The sequence below is a fragment of the Typopeltis vanoorti genome, chromosome 1, assembly GCF_054136105.1.
Source record: "Typopeltis vanoorti isolate ZY-2024b chromosome 1, IOZ_Tvanoo_1.0, whole genome shotgun sequence".
In the NCBI taxonomy this organism is placed as follows: domain Eukaryota; kingdom Metazoa; phylum Arthropoda; class Arachnida; order Uropygi; family Thelyphonidae; genus Typopeltis; species Typopeltis vanoorti.
Genome location: NC_143549.1, coordinates 127,915,251 through 127,935,572, shown reverse-complemented (window position 1 = coordinate 127,935,572; position 20,322 = coordinate 127,915,251). Strand labels below are relative to the sequence as shown.

The 20,322-nt window shown below is 34.7% G+C and overlaps 1 protein-coding gene across 1 annotated transcript in view; it reads left to right on the top strand.

The window, feature by feature from the left end:
* The window catches only part of LOC150110413 (macrophage mannose receptor 1-like), a 74,154-nt gene that overhangs the window by 17,706 nt on the left and 36,126 nt on the right, over positions 1-20,322 (top strand). Inside the window, exons 4-8 of the mRNA XM_090397830.1 lie at positions 409-566; positions 4,283-4,379; positions 17,853-17,975; positions 19,191-19,316; positions 19,927-20,090. Of these exons, the coding sequence (XP_090253956.1) occupies positions 409-566; positions 4,283-4,379; positions 17,853-17,975; positions 19,191-19,316; positions 19,927-20,090 (668 nt within the window). The remainder of the gene's footprint in view (positions 1-408; positions 567-4,282; positions 4,380-17,852; positions 17,976-19,190; positions 19,317-19,926; positions 20,091-20,322) is intronic.

The window sequence follows — 20,322 nt, the reverse complement described above, 5'->3', positions numbered from 1 at the left end:
AAATTGATAATTTTTTCTGAAATCTTGAAAACTATTCTCAAATTCCTGTATCAAAACGTAAAGAAAGACAACAAATTTTTCCCATCACATAATAATGTTAAACGTTTAAGATTTTTTGAGGCCGCACGCGGCCCGTGGGTTGGATACTCCTGCTGTATATAGAAGGAGTATATAAAGTAAATAAGAAGAAAGGGATGTAGATTCATCATACGCATGACAATATCCAGACATGAAAATTATTTTTTACCTGGTTATTTAATAATAAATGTTTGTCCTCATATAGTCATTAATCATTTGAATTAAGACACCGAATGAGGACATCAATGTTATTGTTACTAAATCAGAAATCGATTTTGGATGCAATTTTGTCTTGAAATAATTGTAACTTTTAAATTTCTATTTAATTAGATTTTCTGAATAGTATACTTCCTGAGGGCCATCCAAGCACGTGGATTGGTATGCATCAGGGAGTTTTTGAAAATGAGCACATCTGGGTAGATAATTCTCCCTTGGATTTCTTCAATTGGAGTCCTGGTCAGCCAACGGGTTTCAATGGAGACGTACCGGTAAGAAACAATTTAACTCAATATAAGAGGAACTTTAGAATGTCAGATTTTTTAATTATACGGGATGGGTAAACATTTAATTTAATTTTTTAATTGACGGGCAGATTTATATTTTGCTTATACGTTTCATTCCGTGCTCAAATGTTGCAGACCTCTCATATTTGCAGGAGCTGGGAAGTCAATAAATAAATGAATTTAAAACCATATTCTTTAGAAATAATGAAGATATTAGTTGTAATGTTTTATAATAAAATATTTCAAATTATATTATATATATATATAGTGTTTTATAACAAAATATTTCAAATTAAATTATATATATATAGTGAGTGCCTCATCCTGTCACCGAATGCTGATGAGAGTGATCAAGGCTCTAGTCTCTAACTAACTTTTTTATTTTTAACTCATCTCTACACTCCAAAAAATAAAACTTGTTTTTAACTATTATCTTGTATATTTTTGGCTAAGCGATCTGAAAAAATTTCTCTCTTCCCATATATATTTCTTAAACTTTATTCAGCTGGTTCCTCACTTTGCTTGACTACTAACATGATTTGCTTATTTTATATAGTCGGCATTGAGAATGCAGTTAATGTTTTCCACTTGCCTTTCTCAGGTTTCCGTCTTTTTTTTTCTTTTTTTTCATTTTCATTTCAAATTTTTCACATACTTATTCAGTTTTTTTTAGGTAGTCCCGAAGGTATTTGATAAATTTATGTAACAAGGTAGATTTTCCTAATTGCACATGGAAGGACGTACTATCGTCGGTTATGGCTTTTTGACTGGAAAAATCTGGATTGGAATCATACTAGGATGGGAAAAAATGTGCAAGATCTATTCGACTGAAGGTGAATTAATCGGTCTCATGTTCGGTGACAAGATTTTACCTAATGAACACTGCAATTTTTAATACCAAAAGAGAGGAGAATTGGTCAGATTAACAACCAACCAATCAATAGACAAAATGACTGTTCTTATAGTTTACTTGTTTTGGTGGTAATTCAGAGCTACAACAAAAACAAACAACATCCTTGATTACCATTGTAGACTATTATAGTATTATGCAAATTCGTAATATAGTGGTAATAAAATGTTGATGTATTAATATGTCTTGAACTATTATAGTTTTAATTTATACAACTGTCTTAAATCCAGAGTTTAGTAAAAGTTATGGTGATTGTTAATTGAGATTTCAGCCAATCGCGTTAATTTTCAGTATTTCCATGAGTCTAGATAGAATGTCAGATCTCAATAAAAGTTAAAACCGCTGTGAGTAGTGACTCTCATCATGATGTATGACGTTCTATATTTCTTTTTGGACGTGTTGTGCATTATGGAAGATGACAAGGAACTTGATGCTTCTTAATATATCATTGCACAAACGCTTATTCCTCGAAGATATTTTACATGCATACTTCTGTATACTAATGCTAGCACAAATATGGATGAAAAGAAGAATCTGAAGAAAGCGATTTCTTGTCAAGTATAATATTCTATATCACTGTGCACGAATATACAGATCACATAAGGAGAAAATTCTTCTAATAGAGAGACGAGATTAATTTACAGTGGTGTTCAAAAACTAAGGATGAATTACATTTTTACCTGTATATGAAAGATTTTTCATGACTTGCACATAAATTCATTTATAGTATATTAATAAATTATATTACACCAAAATGTGTTATAATTTTCGTGGAAATTAAATTGCAATACGTTTTTGGCAAAAGCTACAAATTTCCTAAGAACGTATTTAAGGAATTAATGTACAGTGCTTACAGAAAACTATGTGCAGAGACATTTCAGTATAGAATACATCCACTCCTAATTGAACTGTGATGCAGCTCTCACAACGTCGTACCATGCTTAGCATCAAGTGATTCAGAATTTCTTAAGACAATCTGACTCACTTCTCCTTCAGAGGAAGAATAAGGGCTTTGTTTGTTTTCTGGAGGGAAATTTCTCTATTTCTTCTTAAAGTCGTCCTATGGGTTGAGATCTGGGGAGCATGTTTGCCACTAGATTCGAATAATATCCTCGGTTTCCAGAAGTACCTTCACTGCTCATGTACAATATGATGTGGCACTGTCCTACATAAAAATGAATTCTTCGCCTACAGCACCACAGAACAATCGAACATGATGTTGATGAACTTCGTTGCAATCTTGTTCACCAGTCCTAGTCCCATTTTCCAGCACTCGGTGCGTCTATTAAGCATAATGTCTCCCCACACATGACCCCAACCACCACCGTTTCTATCCCTTTCAAGAACATTCTCGCAATGATAAGCAATACCACTTTCATGCCAGATTAAATGTAGTCTAGAATCGGAGGAAAGACTAAAATGACTCATTTGTAAAGAGTACATTAGCCCATTGGTGATTTGTGCAATTTCCATGGTTACAACACCACTGTGAACATCCTCTACAATTAACTCTGGATAAAGGTATGCATACTACAAGCCTTCAGATGTATAGGCTTGTTTATCGCAGACGTCTTGTCATGGTTTATAGAGATATCCTCGAATACTGTCCTTGAATGGAGCCGACTTGCCGTGGTGCGTCCATAAGGTTTTGCTGTGATAATCAAAATCCTGTCTTCATTATTCGTGGTAGACTGAGGTCCACCTCTTAGCAAACGTGTGGAACACATTCCCTTGGTTTGAAACCCGCTGCTCTCAGAGCCTGGATACAACCTAGTAACAGTGCACACATGATGGCAAGAATTAGGATATAGAACAGAAAATATCTCTCTTTGTAGTGTTCATCTGTGATTGCTGCAGTGCTCTAATTTTTTTTAGATCACCACGAACATCCAACTAGTGTCTCCTTCATGTATTTTTAATTGCATTTCATTGATATCTCATTCTTTGATGAGTGTTTCAAAAGTGTCTGTGAGAACGGTAGTTTGAGCTGGCGAAACTTATCAGGTAAATGTTTCATTTAGTTTGCAAATCACTTATTTTCATTCCAGTTCCACGTTTCATTAATTTCAAGTTCCAAGGAGTTTTTTTTGTTGTTATTATTCCGAAAATTTCGAGTGGAATAAATGCAACTTCAACAGAAATTTATATATGGTGTACATATCAATAGACTATAAGAGAATATTAAAGAAATTATGGTCCAAGAAAATCAATAAAATGAGATTGGTTAAAATTATTCGATTGGATAATTTAGCTCAAAAATGAAGCAATATGAACATTTAAGATAGATTATCACAATGAACCAGCAGTGGTCAGTGAATGGTTGGTGATGATAACTATTCTCAGGACCTAACAATAATGACAAGAGTGATCAGCTAAAGGCTGTTTTTGGATGTGTTGCTACATTACAGATTATAACATAGCTACATTCTTTGGTTAAAATAATGAAGGAAGGGGAGGTTACACCACAAATATTTATTTGATCAAATGTCTATTAAAGTACGCTCTAAATTTAAGGAATATTTAATACATTTTAAAAGGTTAAAATTTTAAAATTGAAGTACTTTTAAATAAAAGGTTAAATTTAATTAATTACTTAACTAATTAATATTGAATATATTTTAATTAGTATATAAATAAATGAATTAGTTAATTTTTACTAAATTTGAATAGAATTTAACTTATTTTATTTTATTTTTTATTAATGGCGATATGTTAGCGATACTGTTTTCATATGAATGTAGATTATTACTTAGACATATAAAACACCTTAGTATGTCGTTTTGTCCATTAGGAGGAATGTGTTGAGTTGAGGTTTCGTCGCGGAAAATGGACCTGGAACGATGCTACATGTATAATCCAAAAGAATTTTGCTTGCCAGATTATTAAAGGTAAACTATTTTGGTTCTTATTCCTATCTTGTATGTTCTGCTCTTTCTTGCTTATATTATTCGTATATGAGTACTGCAACTGAGAAAGTGTAACATCATGAAGTGACACTTACTAGAGCGCTTGGTGTTATTCATATCCCCTTAAGAAGCCTGGAACACTGGAGCTTCATCCCTCCTGCCATTAGCATCTCGTCCTTGTCAGTCGAGTGAATAATGTGTCGCTTTCCAACTATACAGCTGTGTCAGAGATGTTTTTAAAAGTGATTAAGTAAGAGACCGTTTTCTTCTTCAAGTGTGAGAACACCGATCGCTTACTGGAGGCCTGAAGTAACTTTAACAAGTACCGGGTATGGTCTCTGCAGCATCATCATCATCAGTTGCATCAGTCTTGGGACTGGTAGCTCAGCAGCAATTTCCTCCATTCCGCTCTGTCATTAGCTTTCTTATTAACCTCCTGGTAACTCCTCAAACCCGTGCTGTCTTTGACTTGGTCAAGAAAGCTTTTCCTTGGTCTGCCTCTTCTTCTTTTCCCCTCTATTTTGCCTTCAGTTATTCTTTTCACAAGTCCATCATGTCGAAGTATATGTCCAAACCACCTATCCCTTCTAATTTTGATCGATTTTATTAGAGTTCTTGTTTCGTTTATCTCTCTCAGGACTTGTTGGTTTGATTTTTTTTCTGTCCATTTTATTTTGTTCATGCGACGCCAGCACCACATTTCAAAAGCCTCCGATCTTCTTATATCTTCTCTGCCTAGAATCCAGGTTTCACATCCATACAGTGCAATGCTCCATATCAATGTCTTTACTAATTTTTTTTTCAACTGTAGGTTTAGGTTTCCTATTAAAATGCTTTTCATCTTAGAGAATTGGGCTTTTGCATTGTTTATTCTTGATCTTATGTCTTCTCTTGTTCTTCCATCTTCTGTTATTAGGCTTCCTAAATATTCAAAGCTTTTCACTTGTTTTATTTGTTACCCACTGATGTCTATGTGCTGTGTATTGATAGGGATTTTGCCTGTAACAATGATTTTAGTCTTATCTGTGTGATTTTCATTTTATATTTTTCAAGGTTATTATTTAGTAATTCTAGCATTGTTTTTAACGTTCTTCTGTTTTCTGCTACAAGGGCTATGTCATCAGCAAATCTTATACACATGACTTGCTCACCATTTATCTTTATGCCACTATTTATTTTATCTTTAGTTTCCTGAATGGCCTTTTCAATATATAAATTAAATAAAAATGGTGAAAGTATACATCCTTGTCTTACTCCACTCCTGATATTTATTATTTTCTCCTAATCATTGATTTTAATTCGTCCATTTTGATTTTTGTAAACTTGATAAATTATTTTCTTATCCCTCAAATCTATGCCGATATTAGTTAAACAATTTAGGAGTATTTGCTGGTTTACTTTATCAAATGCTTTCTCTAAATCAAGGAAGCAAATGTAAGTATTTTGACTAAGGTCTAATCTTCTCTCTATTATTGTCCTTAAACAGAGCTTGTTCCTTTATTCTTTCTGAATCCAAATTGGTCTTCATCCAAAAGACAATCTATTTTTGAATAAATTCTATTTTGAATAATTTTTAGCAGAATTTTGCTAACATGTGGGATTAAAGCTATTGTTCTAAATTGGCTGCATTTGTTTGCATTATTCATTTTTGGTATTGGTATTATGGTTGATTTCACAAACTCCTTTGGTATTTCTCCTCTATCATAGATTTGGGCTATTAATTGATAGAGTAAGGTTTTTGTCTCATCACCTAGATTTTGTAGCAGTTCTATAGGAATATTGTCTACACCTGGACTTTTTCCATTATTCATTTCGGACAGTGTTTATCAAATTCTTCTCGCATTATTGGGGGTCCTAGATTGATTTTAATCCGTCCATTTTGAATGCTGATATCAACATCAAGTTCGTCGCCATTATAGAGATTTTCAAGATAATTCTTCCATTCCATTAATATATCCTCAGATTCTATTAGTAATTTTCCATTTTCATCTTTGATGGCATTGTTTTTACTATTCTTATTAAATTTGAAAGTCACTTTGTTAATTTCTGTATAGACTTTCTCTATGTTTTCTTTTTTAAATAATTCATCCATGTTATTACACTGTTCTTCCAGGTATTCTTTTTTAGCTTGTCTACATTTTCTTGTAAGTTGATTTTTAAGTTATTTGTATTTGGCCACATCTTCTTCTTTAACAGCATTTTTATATTTTCTTCTTTCATCCATAAGGCCAAGTATTTCATCTGTTATCCAATGTTTTCTTTTTTCTTTTTCTGCATTTTTCAATAATCATATTCTACTGGTTTTCAATATTATTCTGACTATTTATGTTTTCTGGAATGTTATGATCAGTTGCCTCTTATCCTCTCTTTACTTCTTTACTCTTTAATTTTTCAAGGTTCCATCTTATTGGTTTGTATCTTTGGATTTGTTTCCTATGTTTCAGTTCTGTTTTCATTAAGACAAGGTTATGGTCACTACTAATGTCGGCACCTGGATAGCTTTTGCAATTTTGTATTTGGTTTCTGTATCTTTTCTTGACCAATATATTATCTATTTGATATCTATTTGAATCTCCAGGTGCTTTCCAGATGTATCTTCTTCTTTTTGGAGCTTGAAATAGTGTATTTTCTATAACTAACTGTTTTTGTGTACAAAATTCTATTATTCAAAGAGTTCTTTGAATGGTTCCAGAGTTTTTTGCTGAAAAGCGAAATCGTCTTCCATATATAGTTTTTTTCATATGAATTCCAGTCATAAAAGGTGTCTACAGCAGGGGCACGAAAATAGAGAGAAACGTAAAATCAACAATAATGTATTATTCATGACGAACAAGCAGAAAAGTAAGTTAGTGGCATGAATGTTTGTAGAAATCTTTAGATGGTAGATTATTTTCATTGCTCTGTGTTTCTATCACCATGTTAACTGGATGAGTGAACTGGCTTGAAACACGATGCGCTTAGTCAGTACAACAATTCGGGACCGATTATCTAACCCTAAGTTTACCGCATACTATTGAAATGTACGATCTGTTTGATAACCTTGTTTGACTGGAATTCGTATGAAAAAAAAACTATATATGGAAGACGATTTCGCTTTTCAGCAAAAAACTTAAGAACCATTCCAAGAACTCTTTGAATGGTTCTTCATATTGATGAATATATATATTTACAAATTATTTTGTTTAATATATATATATCTACTCTATAATATCAAATGATAAGCTTTTTTGTGTAACGTTTTTGTGTCACGTTTTTTTGTCACGTTATTTAAAACGTTTTGAAACTCAGGGGCTACCCTGAGTGTCGAGTCTTCAAAATTCGAATCATCATAATTCAAGGAGAATCGGTCTACCAGTCCGGAACTCGGGATGTTTGGCGGCGGGCGGGGGGGAACCCCCTTTCGAGTTTTCAAAATTCGAGTCATCAGAATTCAAGGAGAGCCAGCCTACCAGTCCGGAACTAGGGGGATTGAGCGCCGTAGGCGTCAGTGGGGGTAGCCCCCCCTAGTATATATATATATATATATATATATATATATATATATATATATATACAAAGATAAGCTAAAATGTGACGTTTTTGTGTCACGTTTTTATGTCACTTTTTTGTCACTTTATTTGAATCATTTTGAAACTCAAGACCTACCCTGAGTGTTGAGTCTTCAAAATTCGAGTCATCAGAATACATGGAGAACTGGCCTACCAATCTGGAACTCGGGGGTTGGGTAGCGTAGACGCCGGGGTGGGGACGTAGTCCCCGTAGTATATACAGGGTGTTCGGGATAAATTTGACATATTTATAATTAATTATATTTTTCCGTAAGTTACATGTATTAACACACACTTCTCTTCATTTAAAAGTTTGGACCCTTCTTCATTCATATACAAGATGTCAGAAAGGATGGATAGCTGGAACCCACCTGAATCATGGAAGAGAATAACTTGTATCATGATGATTCGTGCCCGCCATCAAAATAAGGATATTACGACTGCTGCCCAATGCTCCCTGAATACAGTAAAAACAATCAGGCATGAACTAGAGACTTGCAATGGTGACTACGAGGATGTAGCAAGAAGAAAGATCCCTAGCAGACGATCTGATTGCGTTCGTACAGCAGAATTCCTCGCAAATCTGCAGGAACAGGTGTTGAAGAACCCTGACATTGGAATTCGGGCTTTGTTCGTGGAGTTGCTAACTGTAGTCAAGCCCTGGATAACAAGGGTAGCCAATGGTAGGCCGTATGTATGGCAGCAGGATTCGGCCCCTTGCCACACCTCTGGGAAAAGTCAAAAATGGTTGTCTGAAAATTTCTACGACTTCACCAGTCCAAATGTTTGGCCTCCAAACTCCCCAGACCTTAACCCCATGGATTATTTTGTATGGGGCGCAGTTGAAAAAGACACCAATCGCACTTCCAGTAATACAAAAGCCCAGTTAATGGATAAAATTAAAACAGTTTTTGCGGCCCTTCCCAGGGAGACTGTAGCATCAGCTTGTTCGAGGTTCCGAAGCAGAATTGAAGCTGTGATCGATGCTAATGGTGGTTATTTTGAGTAAATCGTGTTGATAGTATTGTAATTAACTCTGCCTGTAATGTTTTTTTGTCAATTCATTAAATTTAATAGATACAAAGAAGATTTTCTTTTTCCTTACGAAACTGTCAAATTTATCCCGAACACCCTGTATATATATATATATATATATATATATATATATATATATATATATATATATACTAGGGGCTATGCCCCTGGCGCCTACGAAATTCGAAAATAACGCCTTGAATATATATATATATATATATATATATATATATATTGTGAAAAGAGTTGAATGACTTAAACCGAGAGTTAGGTAAAAGGGGGTTCAATAGTAAAACACGACTAGTTTCGTCTTATAACAACCTTCATCAGGTGACATTATAAAAGTAAAAACACTAAACACTGAAGGTTAAAAAACTATGAACAACATAGGGAGTCTCTATACATAATTAGTATGAAAACTTTTTGTAGTTGTATTTAAAGCTGTTCTTCCGTTTGTTGCATTGTTAGGAGATTGCGTGCTTGCAGTGTCACGTGAACGCAAGTACGTGATTACAGCTGAATGACTATCTGGGAGGTTGTAGCTCAAGTTGTTATATAGATGTTCAGGGTTAAGGATGATTTCCCTAGATTCTACGATTTTTCTCTACAAATCATAATGGGAATGAAAGATGTTAGTAGATCTGTCCCAGCGGACTGTATGACTTGGGGTTTCATCATTAGGATTAGCCAAGAAGAGGATATGGCTTGATAAGGCACTGGCTCGCTGTCTCTTGTAAGAAATGTCCCTTATGTGTTCCTCCATGCGTAATTCAATGGATTTGCCTGTCTGGCCAAAATAAGGAATATCATAATCACACCAAATTTTGTACACACCAGGAAATTTAATATGATGATGACATGGTTTTAGGTGGCTTATTAAGAAGCTGATTTTTGTAAGTGGAGTAAACAAAGTTCTGGTGTTGTATTTTTTAGAACCTTGGCTAATTTTTGTGAAACTGAACTTATGTAAGGAATAGATATATTGCTTTTAATTTATTTATTTCTCCTGTGTGATGACTACGAGGATTAATTAGGAATTTTTCAATAATTCGTTTAGAATATGCATTAAATACGAAAGTAGTTTTGAGATAGTTGATTTTTTTTTGAAGTTCATTTGGATCATCAAGACGAGAGCGAGCTCTATATCCCAAGGTAGAAATTATTCCACGTTTTTGGGGAGGGAGGTGATGGGACATCGCACAGAAGAAATAAATACATTTAAAGGCAATATATCTATTCCTGACATAAGTTCAGTTTCACAAAAATTAGTGAAGGTTCTAAAAAATACAATATCAGAACTTTATTCACTCCACTTCCAAAAATTATGGCTTTGAATCCGCCAGGATGTACGGATGCTTGTTGGAACGTTATTCTTATGTAAATTATCCGTTTTTATTTGTTAGATGCTGAATGATACTGATCTGAATATAGAGAAATTTATATTATCCTGCGTCACCCTATATTCAGACTAGTCTATATAATATAGTGGAATCAATCATCAACTAACTTTTGCAATCTCACTTTATGCAGGCCGAGTTTAATATTATCATTTAAGGCTTCCGCGAGGTCCGATATTTTTTTATGAACGGTGCAATGAAGAGAATCAGGCAAACATCAAATTGAAATCAATAAAACTAAATATTTAATGCAGGTTATATAACATGTACATTAAGTATAACTTTAAAAACAAGATAATGCAACTCAGCTTAGTTCAGGTATTCATAACAAACATGAAACATTAGGTATCAGCTCTCAATTCTACATTCTTCTGAATAATTAAAATGGTTCACACAGTTCAATGTTACAGAATATTACAGTAAATACTCTTATAGTAGAACTCTTTAATTCTCTCTTAGTCAACAAACACTTAATTCAATTATGAGGCAGTTATCACTTCAAGGGAGAAATACTTTAAAGCTCCATACTTCGGCTATTTTTAGTAGAACGCCACAGTTAATGTTAAGATATACCAGACAGAGCTTACTCTTATTTCTTCACATTGAAATATAAAAAAAGGACTGCTCTTACCGGGTTACAGCTTTTACACACCGGATATACTATAGGCATACTTAAAACTGTAGTTAACTATTACTTTGAAGTAACACTATTCAAAAGAAATCTTCACTATAATAAACTGAATTATTAAACATAGTTTCACAAGTCTTGACGCACTCATTTTATTCTTATTCCTTATTTTCTTCTATGCATTAAATTCAGCTTTGCACTATTCTTACTCAAAACAATTGGAATCCGTCGTAATTTTAGAATTCCGTATAAATATTCCTAATTTCCTATTAATTTCCCTGTGCCTTCCTAATCTATTTACAGCATATCCAAATCCCTTTGCTGCCACCCGTTACTTTACTCCTTGCTGTCCTGAATGCTTCTCCCCTGTTTATCAACTATCAACTTTACTGACATAAGGGCCGAAGATATCTTGTTATCTTGAGAGAAATTGTGAGTGAAGAAAGTTTATGAGCCAATTGCTCACCCTGAGTCGGCTAGGAGATTAGTCCTCAGTGTTGAAGTTTAGGATGGATTTAGGTCTTTTATGTCTGAAATAATCCATTGCGTCATAATCTGCAGCCAGTTGGATCAGTTTATTAGGGTGCACAGATGCTTTTGAGAAGAAGTTGATTGCTATAGTCTACATGAAAGAGTAAATATAGGGGATATCTATGTCCCGATGCAGCTGGACAGGTTCGGATGAACCATGGAGCGCCCAGGATCATTCTGAGACATTTATTCTGGATACGTTGTAATTTGAGAATATTAGAATTTGAGGTATGACTCCAGGCGGGTGAAGCATAGGTGAGTATTGGACGAACCATCAGTTTGTATATGAGATGTTTGATTCTGGTGCCCAGCTTACTGTTTCTGTTAATTAGCGGATAGAGCTGGGCTATGGATTTTCATGTGTTTGCACAGAGAGTCTTGATATAGGAGCTGAAAGTCAGTTTTCTGTCCAGTATTACACCAAGATATTTGATCTCATTTTTCCACGGAATTTTAGTGCTGAAAAGGAGAATATCTTCTTTAGGAAGCAGTGATCTTCTGGAGAATAGGATGGCTACGCTCTTCAGGGGATTGACTTGGAGTCGCCATTTGGAAAAATATTGTTCGATTAGCAGTAGGTTTTCTTGCAGTTTCTTGATTGCTAGGTGGCTTTAAATATCTGGCTAATATCGCTGTATCGTCAGCGTATAGGGCTTTAATTGAAGATAATGGGTTGCGTGGTATATTATACAAGTATAAAGAGAATAGCATTGGTGCTAGTAAGGATCCTTGTGGAACTCCAGCCAAGATGCGTTTTTGCGTCGAGACTACCCCACACATCCTGACTTGCATGCACCTATCGTAGAGGTATGCCTTTATAAGATGAATGATTCCGATTGGTATACCAGATGATATCAGTTTGTATAACAAACCATAATGCCAAACCTTGTCAAATGCACTGGCTATGTCAAGGAAAACAGCCCAGTGCATTAACGCCAGTTAAAACCCGTGATGAAGTGTTCCACCAATCTGTGTATTTGCTGCGTGGTGCTAGCGACTGTCGGAAGCCAAACTGCTCCTCAGGCAGGATATTTAAATGGAGTACTGAATCTTGAAGTCTGGTGAGAATTACCTTCTCAGCAATTTTCCCGAGATTAGAGATGAGGCTGATTGGTCAGTAATTTAGAGGCAATCTGGGATCTTTTCCAGGTTTATGGATCGGTAAATTATTTATGTCCGCCAGTTTCTAGTAGGAAGTTTCTAGTAGTAACGGTATTATGTCCGTCAGCTTCTAGTAGGAAGGGAAATGTTTGTAGTGAAGAATGGAGTTAATTATATTTGTAAGATGGACAATAGCTCTACGTGGTAGAAGCTTTATTATTTTGTTAGAGATACCATCGGGTACAGGAGCCTTTTTGTTCTTGAACTTCTTAATAATAGCATATATTTCAGCAGGTGAGGTGGGTGCAATTGGAGTGGAATATATAAGAGCAGAATTGAGTGATTATTTGACATTAGGGTGGATCTATCTTGCATATATGGTTAAAATCGAAGTGATCGTATGCAGGTTTACATTGTTTTTCAAGATGATTTGCTATTGTTTCAGCTTTATCAGCATCCATGCGGATGAGACCTGAATCTGTTTGGAGGGGGGGGGGAAGAGGTTTATTTCTGTTTTCAATCTTTCGGATGAGATTCCATATGGAGTGGTTATCAGTAGATATGGAGGTTAGTTTTTCTTCCCAGAGTTGAGTTCTATGGGCTGCAAGGGCATCTCTCACTGCAGATTTGAACCTGTTTAAGATCTGTTTGTCTTGCGGCGCCCTGGTGTTGTAATATCTTCTTCCTCCCTTAATTTTTTCTCTAATCAGTTTCATAATATCTTCTGGCAAGTGGTTGGACTTGCGGGTAGTTGCAGGGGTAGAAACTGCTGCATAGGCTGCTTTAATCTGTTCTGTTAAATTTTTAACAGCTATTTCAATTTCCTCTTTTGATTTAATGATGGGAACAGGACCAATATATTTTGGAAGTACCTTGGAGAGCCTTTCCCAAGGAAAAAATGAGTGAAGGGGGAGATAATTTTTCAAAGTTTCCCAATTTTAATCGTATTGAGTTATGGTCTGATGACAGATCGTTAGTCGTCATTAAATTGTAATGGAGTCTAATGTGCTTCAATATGGCTATGTCTAACACATCAGCCCGACCATAAGTGTTGTGATTGGTGAGATCAGCAGGACCTATTACAAGAAAGTTGTTGAAACCAGCATAGTAATGTAGTATCTGTCCATTTTTGCTGGTGGAATGGCTATTCCAGGTTGAATGCTTGGCATTTAAATCACCTGCCACAATGATAGGCTCTCCGGAATAGAATAAGGCGTTCAAATCCGAGAACAGGAGTGATTTATGTGGAGGATGATATACTGCGAAGAATTTTAGTTTGCCGACAGAACTCGTGAGAATCTCAATGCCGGTGATCTCGAGGTTGGTGGTAAGAGGGATGTTTATGGAGTGATGAGAGATGAAATTTTTAATGAAGATTGCCGTGCATCCTCCTCTGTGGGAAAGTCTATCAGCTCTGTACAGTTGGTATCCACAAATGTTGGGGTTGTCTGAAGGTCTTAAGTGCATCTCATTTAGTAAAAGGACATCTGGCTGATACCTTTGGACGAAATTTTGAAGTTCTAAAATCTTACTTCTCAGGCCGTTCGCGATCCACGTAATGATCTCTAGAGATTCTGGTTTTACTTTGTTACTGTTCATTAGTAAGCGCTGAAATAATAGCGTGTGTGTATCCTTTAGAAATCTGTTAGTAGAACTTCGTGAAGGGTTGAATCTGATGAAATCCAACAGCATATTTGCCAAAGAAGAGGTAATGATAGCTGTCAGATTTGGATGTAACGTTGGCTGTTCCAGCGATGTCTGTTTAGGGCGAATACATCCGCATACGTTCTAGACTGTTGTTTCTGAGTTGTTCTTTTAGAGGCCTGAGATTTCGCCAGATGGGCTTCTGATCCTTTATGTTGAACTATAGGAGGCTGTGAAGTAGTCTCTGATATAGGTGTGCTAAGAGAGGAAGAGCATGTTCCTTCTTCTTATTTTCAATTTCTAGGATTGTGCGTGCATCCTCTGTAGTTGGCAGTGTGAGGACCGCCACAGTTGGCACATTTAGCCAGGTGGATTTTGGCTCAGAGCATGTGTTTGTTGGGTGGCTGATTCCACATTTTAAGCATTTAAATTCAGCCTTACACATTTTCTCGGTGTGACCAAACTTTTGACATCTATGGAATTGCCCTCTTGAAGCCCCTTTTTCTTAATGGTTCTATAGTGATTTTCGGTCCACAGATGGACGTCAGATCATATATGTGATTGTAAGTTTTACTGATCTCTACTAACACCACTGGCATTGGAGTCCTGTCTCTCCTCGTCATTCTGCTGACCTTTACGGGTGGTAAATCTTTCTGGTGTAGATCTGCAGTGATATCTTCTGTGGAAACATCATACACCTCTAATCACTACCTTGAGGTTTTTTTCTGATCCCAGTGAAAAAGTGTGGTACTCAAAATTTTTATCAAATTTACTCTCCTCTTCAACTAGAAGAACTGATACTTATATAAAAAATACTTTGGATTTCAAAAATAAAATTTCAGATCTTCATTTGGACGTTTCTAATATCATGATCAGTTTAGATGTTGTTTCTTTATTTACAAACGTGCCTCTTTCGGAAAGTATTGAATTACTACAACAGGAATTTCCTCCAGACATTGTAAACGTATTTGATTTTGTAATAAATTCTGGTTATTTTTCCTTTAAAAATAAGTTGTATCAACAAATTGAAGGAACAGCAATGGGTAATCCTCTTTCTCCTGCTATCTCCAATTTCTTTATGGAATATTTTGAGCAACGTATCTTTGACAACATTTCTCCCAGACCTACTCATTGGTTCAGATATGTCGATGACATTTTTTCTGTATGGAATGGCTCTTTGATGAGCTTCAACAATTTCTCACTAAGTTAAACGCATTTCATTCTAGGATCAAGTTTACTTAAGAAGTAGAATCAAATAAGCAGTTAGCCTTTTTAGATCTTATTCTTCGCCAGCCAGATAGTAACCTACATTTCTCAGTTTATAGAAAGGAGACTCATATAGGCCATTATATCCATGCGGAACTCATCACCATCCCAGTCAAAAGGCAGGAACTATTAAAACACTGGTTCATCGGGCCCACTCCTTTTGTTCTTCAGACGATCTTTTACAGAAAGAACTACTATATATAACTTCTTCCTTTCTGTCTAACGGTTATAAGAATTGCTTCATTAAAAGAACTTTGAGTAGTTTTAATATATCTTCCTCGTCAAACACAGAAGAAAGAACCCGCATTACTATCCCTTATGTACAAGGCATAAGTGAACGTATAGCAAAAGTTTTAAAACCACTGAATATTTTTGTTGCCTTTCGACCGGTTAGAAAAATCTCCACCTTTCTCACTTCTCCTAAGGACAAGCTTCCACATCTTAATCATCCAGGTGTCTACAAGATTCTGTGCTCTTGTGGATTATCTTATTTCGGACAAACGAGAAGATCTGCCTCTATTTGGCTAGAAGAACATCAATCTTATATTGAATACTTTAAACCTGAAAAGTCTGGCCTTGCAGAACATGCCATCTTCACTAGACACAGAGTTCATTGGAGAAAGACAAAAGTTCTTCACAAAAGTCAGTTTCTCATGGAACGCCTTTATAAAGAAACATGTGAAACTCTATTTCATTCTCCTAACTTAAACAGATCCGACGGCTTACGTCTATCCGCTTTATGGGAGATAGTACTTTACAAATAAGCTAATCTTTCCTAACTTTTTATTGTATTGATTTATTATAATTTATTTATTTTATTTTATATTATTTTATTTTATTTATTTTATTTTTTTAGGAAAATTATTGACCCTTTTAGTTATCTTACACCAGCTACTTAGGTGGCGCTTTTTCGAATTGTCAGTTATTGTTTAATTTGAGCTTAATGTACTAAAGATGCCTGTGACACACAGATGAAAATTATACTATTAAATAATCTTCGTACGTGAGTTTTTCCGTTATTATCGATATGTTTACTCACGGCATACCTCTTTTAAAACTTATAATAAACACAAATTCTATAACATATATGCACAGCTTCTTATAATATTATTACATAATAAAGTAAATTAAAAGAATATTTTTATACAGAGCCTTTTTATCACTATTACATTACTTAAGATTATATTATTAAATATTAATAAACAAAATTCAAGGCAATTATATGAATAACACACTATAAACAAGAACGATATTTACAAGTCTTGCCTTTGATATGGAGGATTATGTTGGATCCTGAAAGAAGTATTAACAATTTTCATTTCTCTTCATTTAGAATCCAACAATGTCATCATCATCTTAAATTTCCTGGTGTGTACAAAATTTGGTGTGATTGTGATATTCCTTATTTTGGCCAGACAGACAAATCTATTGAATTATGCATGGAGGAACACATGAGGGACATTGCTTGCAAGAGACAGCGAGCCAGTGCCTTATCAAGCCATATCCTCTTCTCGGCTAATCCTAATGATGATACCCAAAGTCATACAGTCCGCTGGGACAGATCTACTAACATCTTTCATTGCCATGATGAGTTTGAGAGAAAAATGGTAGAATCTAGGGAAATCATCCTCAACCATGAACATCTAAATAATAACTTGAGCTACAACCTCCCAGATAGTCATTCAGCTGTAATCATGTACTGGAGTTCGTGTGATGCTGCAAGCACGTACTCTCCTAATTAGCAGTGCAACAAACGAAAGAACAGTTTAAATACAACCTACTACGTTTTCATACTAATTATGTATAGAGACTCTCTATGTTGTTCATAGTTTTTTAACCTTAATATATATATATATATATATATATATATATATATATATATATATATATATATATATATATATATATATATATTCAAGGTGTCATTTTCGAATTGCAAATTTATCTAATATTTAGATAAATTTATAATTTGCATAATTATACCAGATCATTATATTGATGAGAAATAAGATCAATTAATTTGACCATTGCTCTATAGTCATTGATTTTGATAAGGCTTTAGCCAATATTTTGGACACAGAGACGTTTTAGAAAGTAATGTTACAATCAGTTCTTCCTCGTCGGTCAAAGAACGTTAGATGTTCCCAACTTTTCATAAAATTGTGATATCATTTACCCATGCTCTCTCTCTCTCTCTCTCTCTCTCTGTAAATAGAATGTAATTTGAATTCGCCGTTATATGTATATATATATATATATATAATTCCATTTTCATATAGTTTCATTTTAATTTTTTTACTTATAGGTGCAGAGAAAAACTGTAGTTTGAAGACCGCAATCGCGTGCAAAAATAATGACGAGGTGTTCGACATACTTTCAGAAGATGCTGCGTTGCCCAAACATTGTCCATCTCCTTGGCTTTCGTTTGGTAGGTGTATTCTAATAGTTTATAGTTTTGCTGATATTAGAAATTGACTATTCCTATTTATTACTGCACTCCCCAAAAATGCAATAGATAACTTGGAAACTATCGTTATTATAGCAAATCTACATTGTATATTGGAAACACAATATACGATATAGTATATTGTGTTTCCAATTTAATATCACCCTTTCTCTCTTTTTCACCGAGAGGCCGAAGTATAGTCATTAACGAAAATGCTTTCTGATTGAAAATTCATGGGTTCAAATCCTGTTTAAAGACTCGGAGATTCTTTATGAGACCTTTTCAACAAAACAAAAAATCCACCTAATAAATGATCCTTCTCTCATAGACATTAATCTCATTCCTTGATCATAGATGCTCCATTTCTGCATTATGCCTTTTTTTTAATCGGTACTTTCATGGGCGTTGCTCTTCTGAACTGACCACTGCCATTGTTTCACTTTCTTCTAGTTACATAAGAACTAGAGCAGCCACTAGTCAACATTCGCACATCTCCCAACTTCAAACATTTCATACCAACGTCTCACATATTCCTTTATTCCTTCTACATCTAGTCTTGGAATAGCCTTTTCTATTTTCCCAATGAGTACAACCCAAGCTTGTCAAGAATCTTGTGAATAGATCCCTTCTTTATCCGTAATTACTTCTCCCGTCAAGGTACTAGCATGCTGCTAATAATTTGCATGTATGGCGTGATTAGCAATATATATGTTAGTCCCTCCCTAACTTGATCGAGACTCCGTAGACCAGTCAGTCAGTATCGACGATGCCCTTCAGTTGGAGACCTCGACTAGAATTCATTCTGGAGGTGAACAGTTATAAAGACCTTTCAACTGAATGTCAGAGATTCGATCTCATACAGAGGCAGAGGTTTCTAATCATGCAGAAAACCTTTTCAGTTAGTAAACTGGCAAACCTGCCAGAAGGACACAAACAGTTAACAGACATAGTCCACCGTCCTCATAAGCCTTGGTTGATTCAACTGTATTCCCCAAACAACAAGGATCCTGCTTGAATGTAGTACATTTTCTTCTACTTTTTTTACTCTGTTCTCTTTTATTGCTCTTTTAGTGTAAGGCGTTGTATTAAGTGTGCTTGGAATAATTCTCTTACCCTGTTTTATTAGTTTAAAATTTTTACTTAATATACTTTGTGCTCACGTTAATGTAGCTCACGTTTTGCATTTACCTTTTCTAGGAAATAAGTGCTTTATGGTTATTGGTAAAACTGGTTACAATGAAAAAAAAACTTGGGAAAATGCCTTGAAGAAGTGTGTAAGTTTAGGTGGTACTCTAGCATCTATTCGTAACCAGAGAGAGCAAAGTAAGTATATCACTGTCACGTGTTTAAAGAAATATCATTACAGTTGCATTCTCTAACATATTTTACTAACGTTCAAAAAAGATGTTTTAATCTTCCCATTGAATGGTAATGCTGAAATCGCACATATTAGTAAGAAAATCAATCGGCATAAAATTATCTTCGTTTATTGTTTAAATTACAAACAACACATTAACATCATGTAATAATTTTTAAACATCAGTTATGATTTTATTAATTTTATAAGATATCTATGTTTGATCACTTTAATGTTTTTACTGCCAGATAGAATCATATGCATTCAGAGAGGAACATTGTTCTTGTTCAACTAAGCAATTAACCAGTCACCGTCCATTCTTTCTCTCTTAGCTTATGTTTGACAGGTGCATATCAAATTGCATTTGCTTAATTTACTGAGGGAGGAAATTATTTGAAACAACTGTTTTTAAAAAGGAAAACTTAAATTATAAAGATGGTATTGTTTGTGTGCGAGATCCAGTAAAACGAAGAAGTGCTAAGAAGACCATTCCAAAAATAAAAGACATTAAAAATCTCATATTTTAACATCTTATTTACTAACAGTTATTTTTCCTTTACATTTCTATTTAACTAGCTTACCTGGCAAATCTGATGATGACATATCAAACTACCAGTTGGATAGGTCTTCGTGAGGGTATTTTCAGCAATGAGTACTTCTGGGTAGATAATTCTCCGCTAGATTATACTGATTGGAGAGGAGGACTTAAACAACCAACAAAGTTTTATAACGATCAATCGGTAAGAAAAATTCCAAGAAGTTATGATGGGTAGTGAAATGTAATTTATTACATGGTTGTAAATGATTAGCTGTTTGCATCTTATTTACATTTAGTTTCTTTCTTGCATTATAAGATGTACACTTTTCTGTATTACTTAAGACAAATTTAAGTTATGCTAATACATGAACTCTTATTCGTTATGTTTTCTCTGTAAAAGTTTAGATCCCAAAGGCTTTAAAAGTTTGATTTAG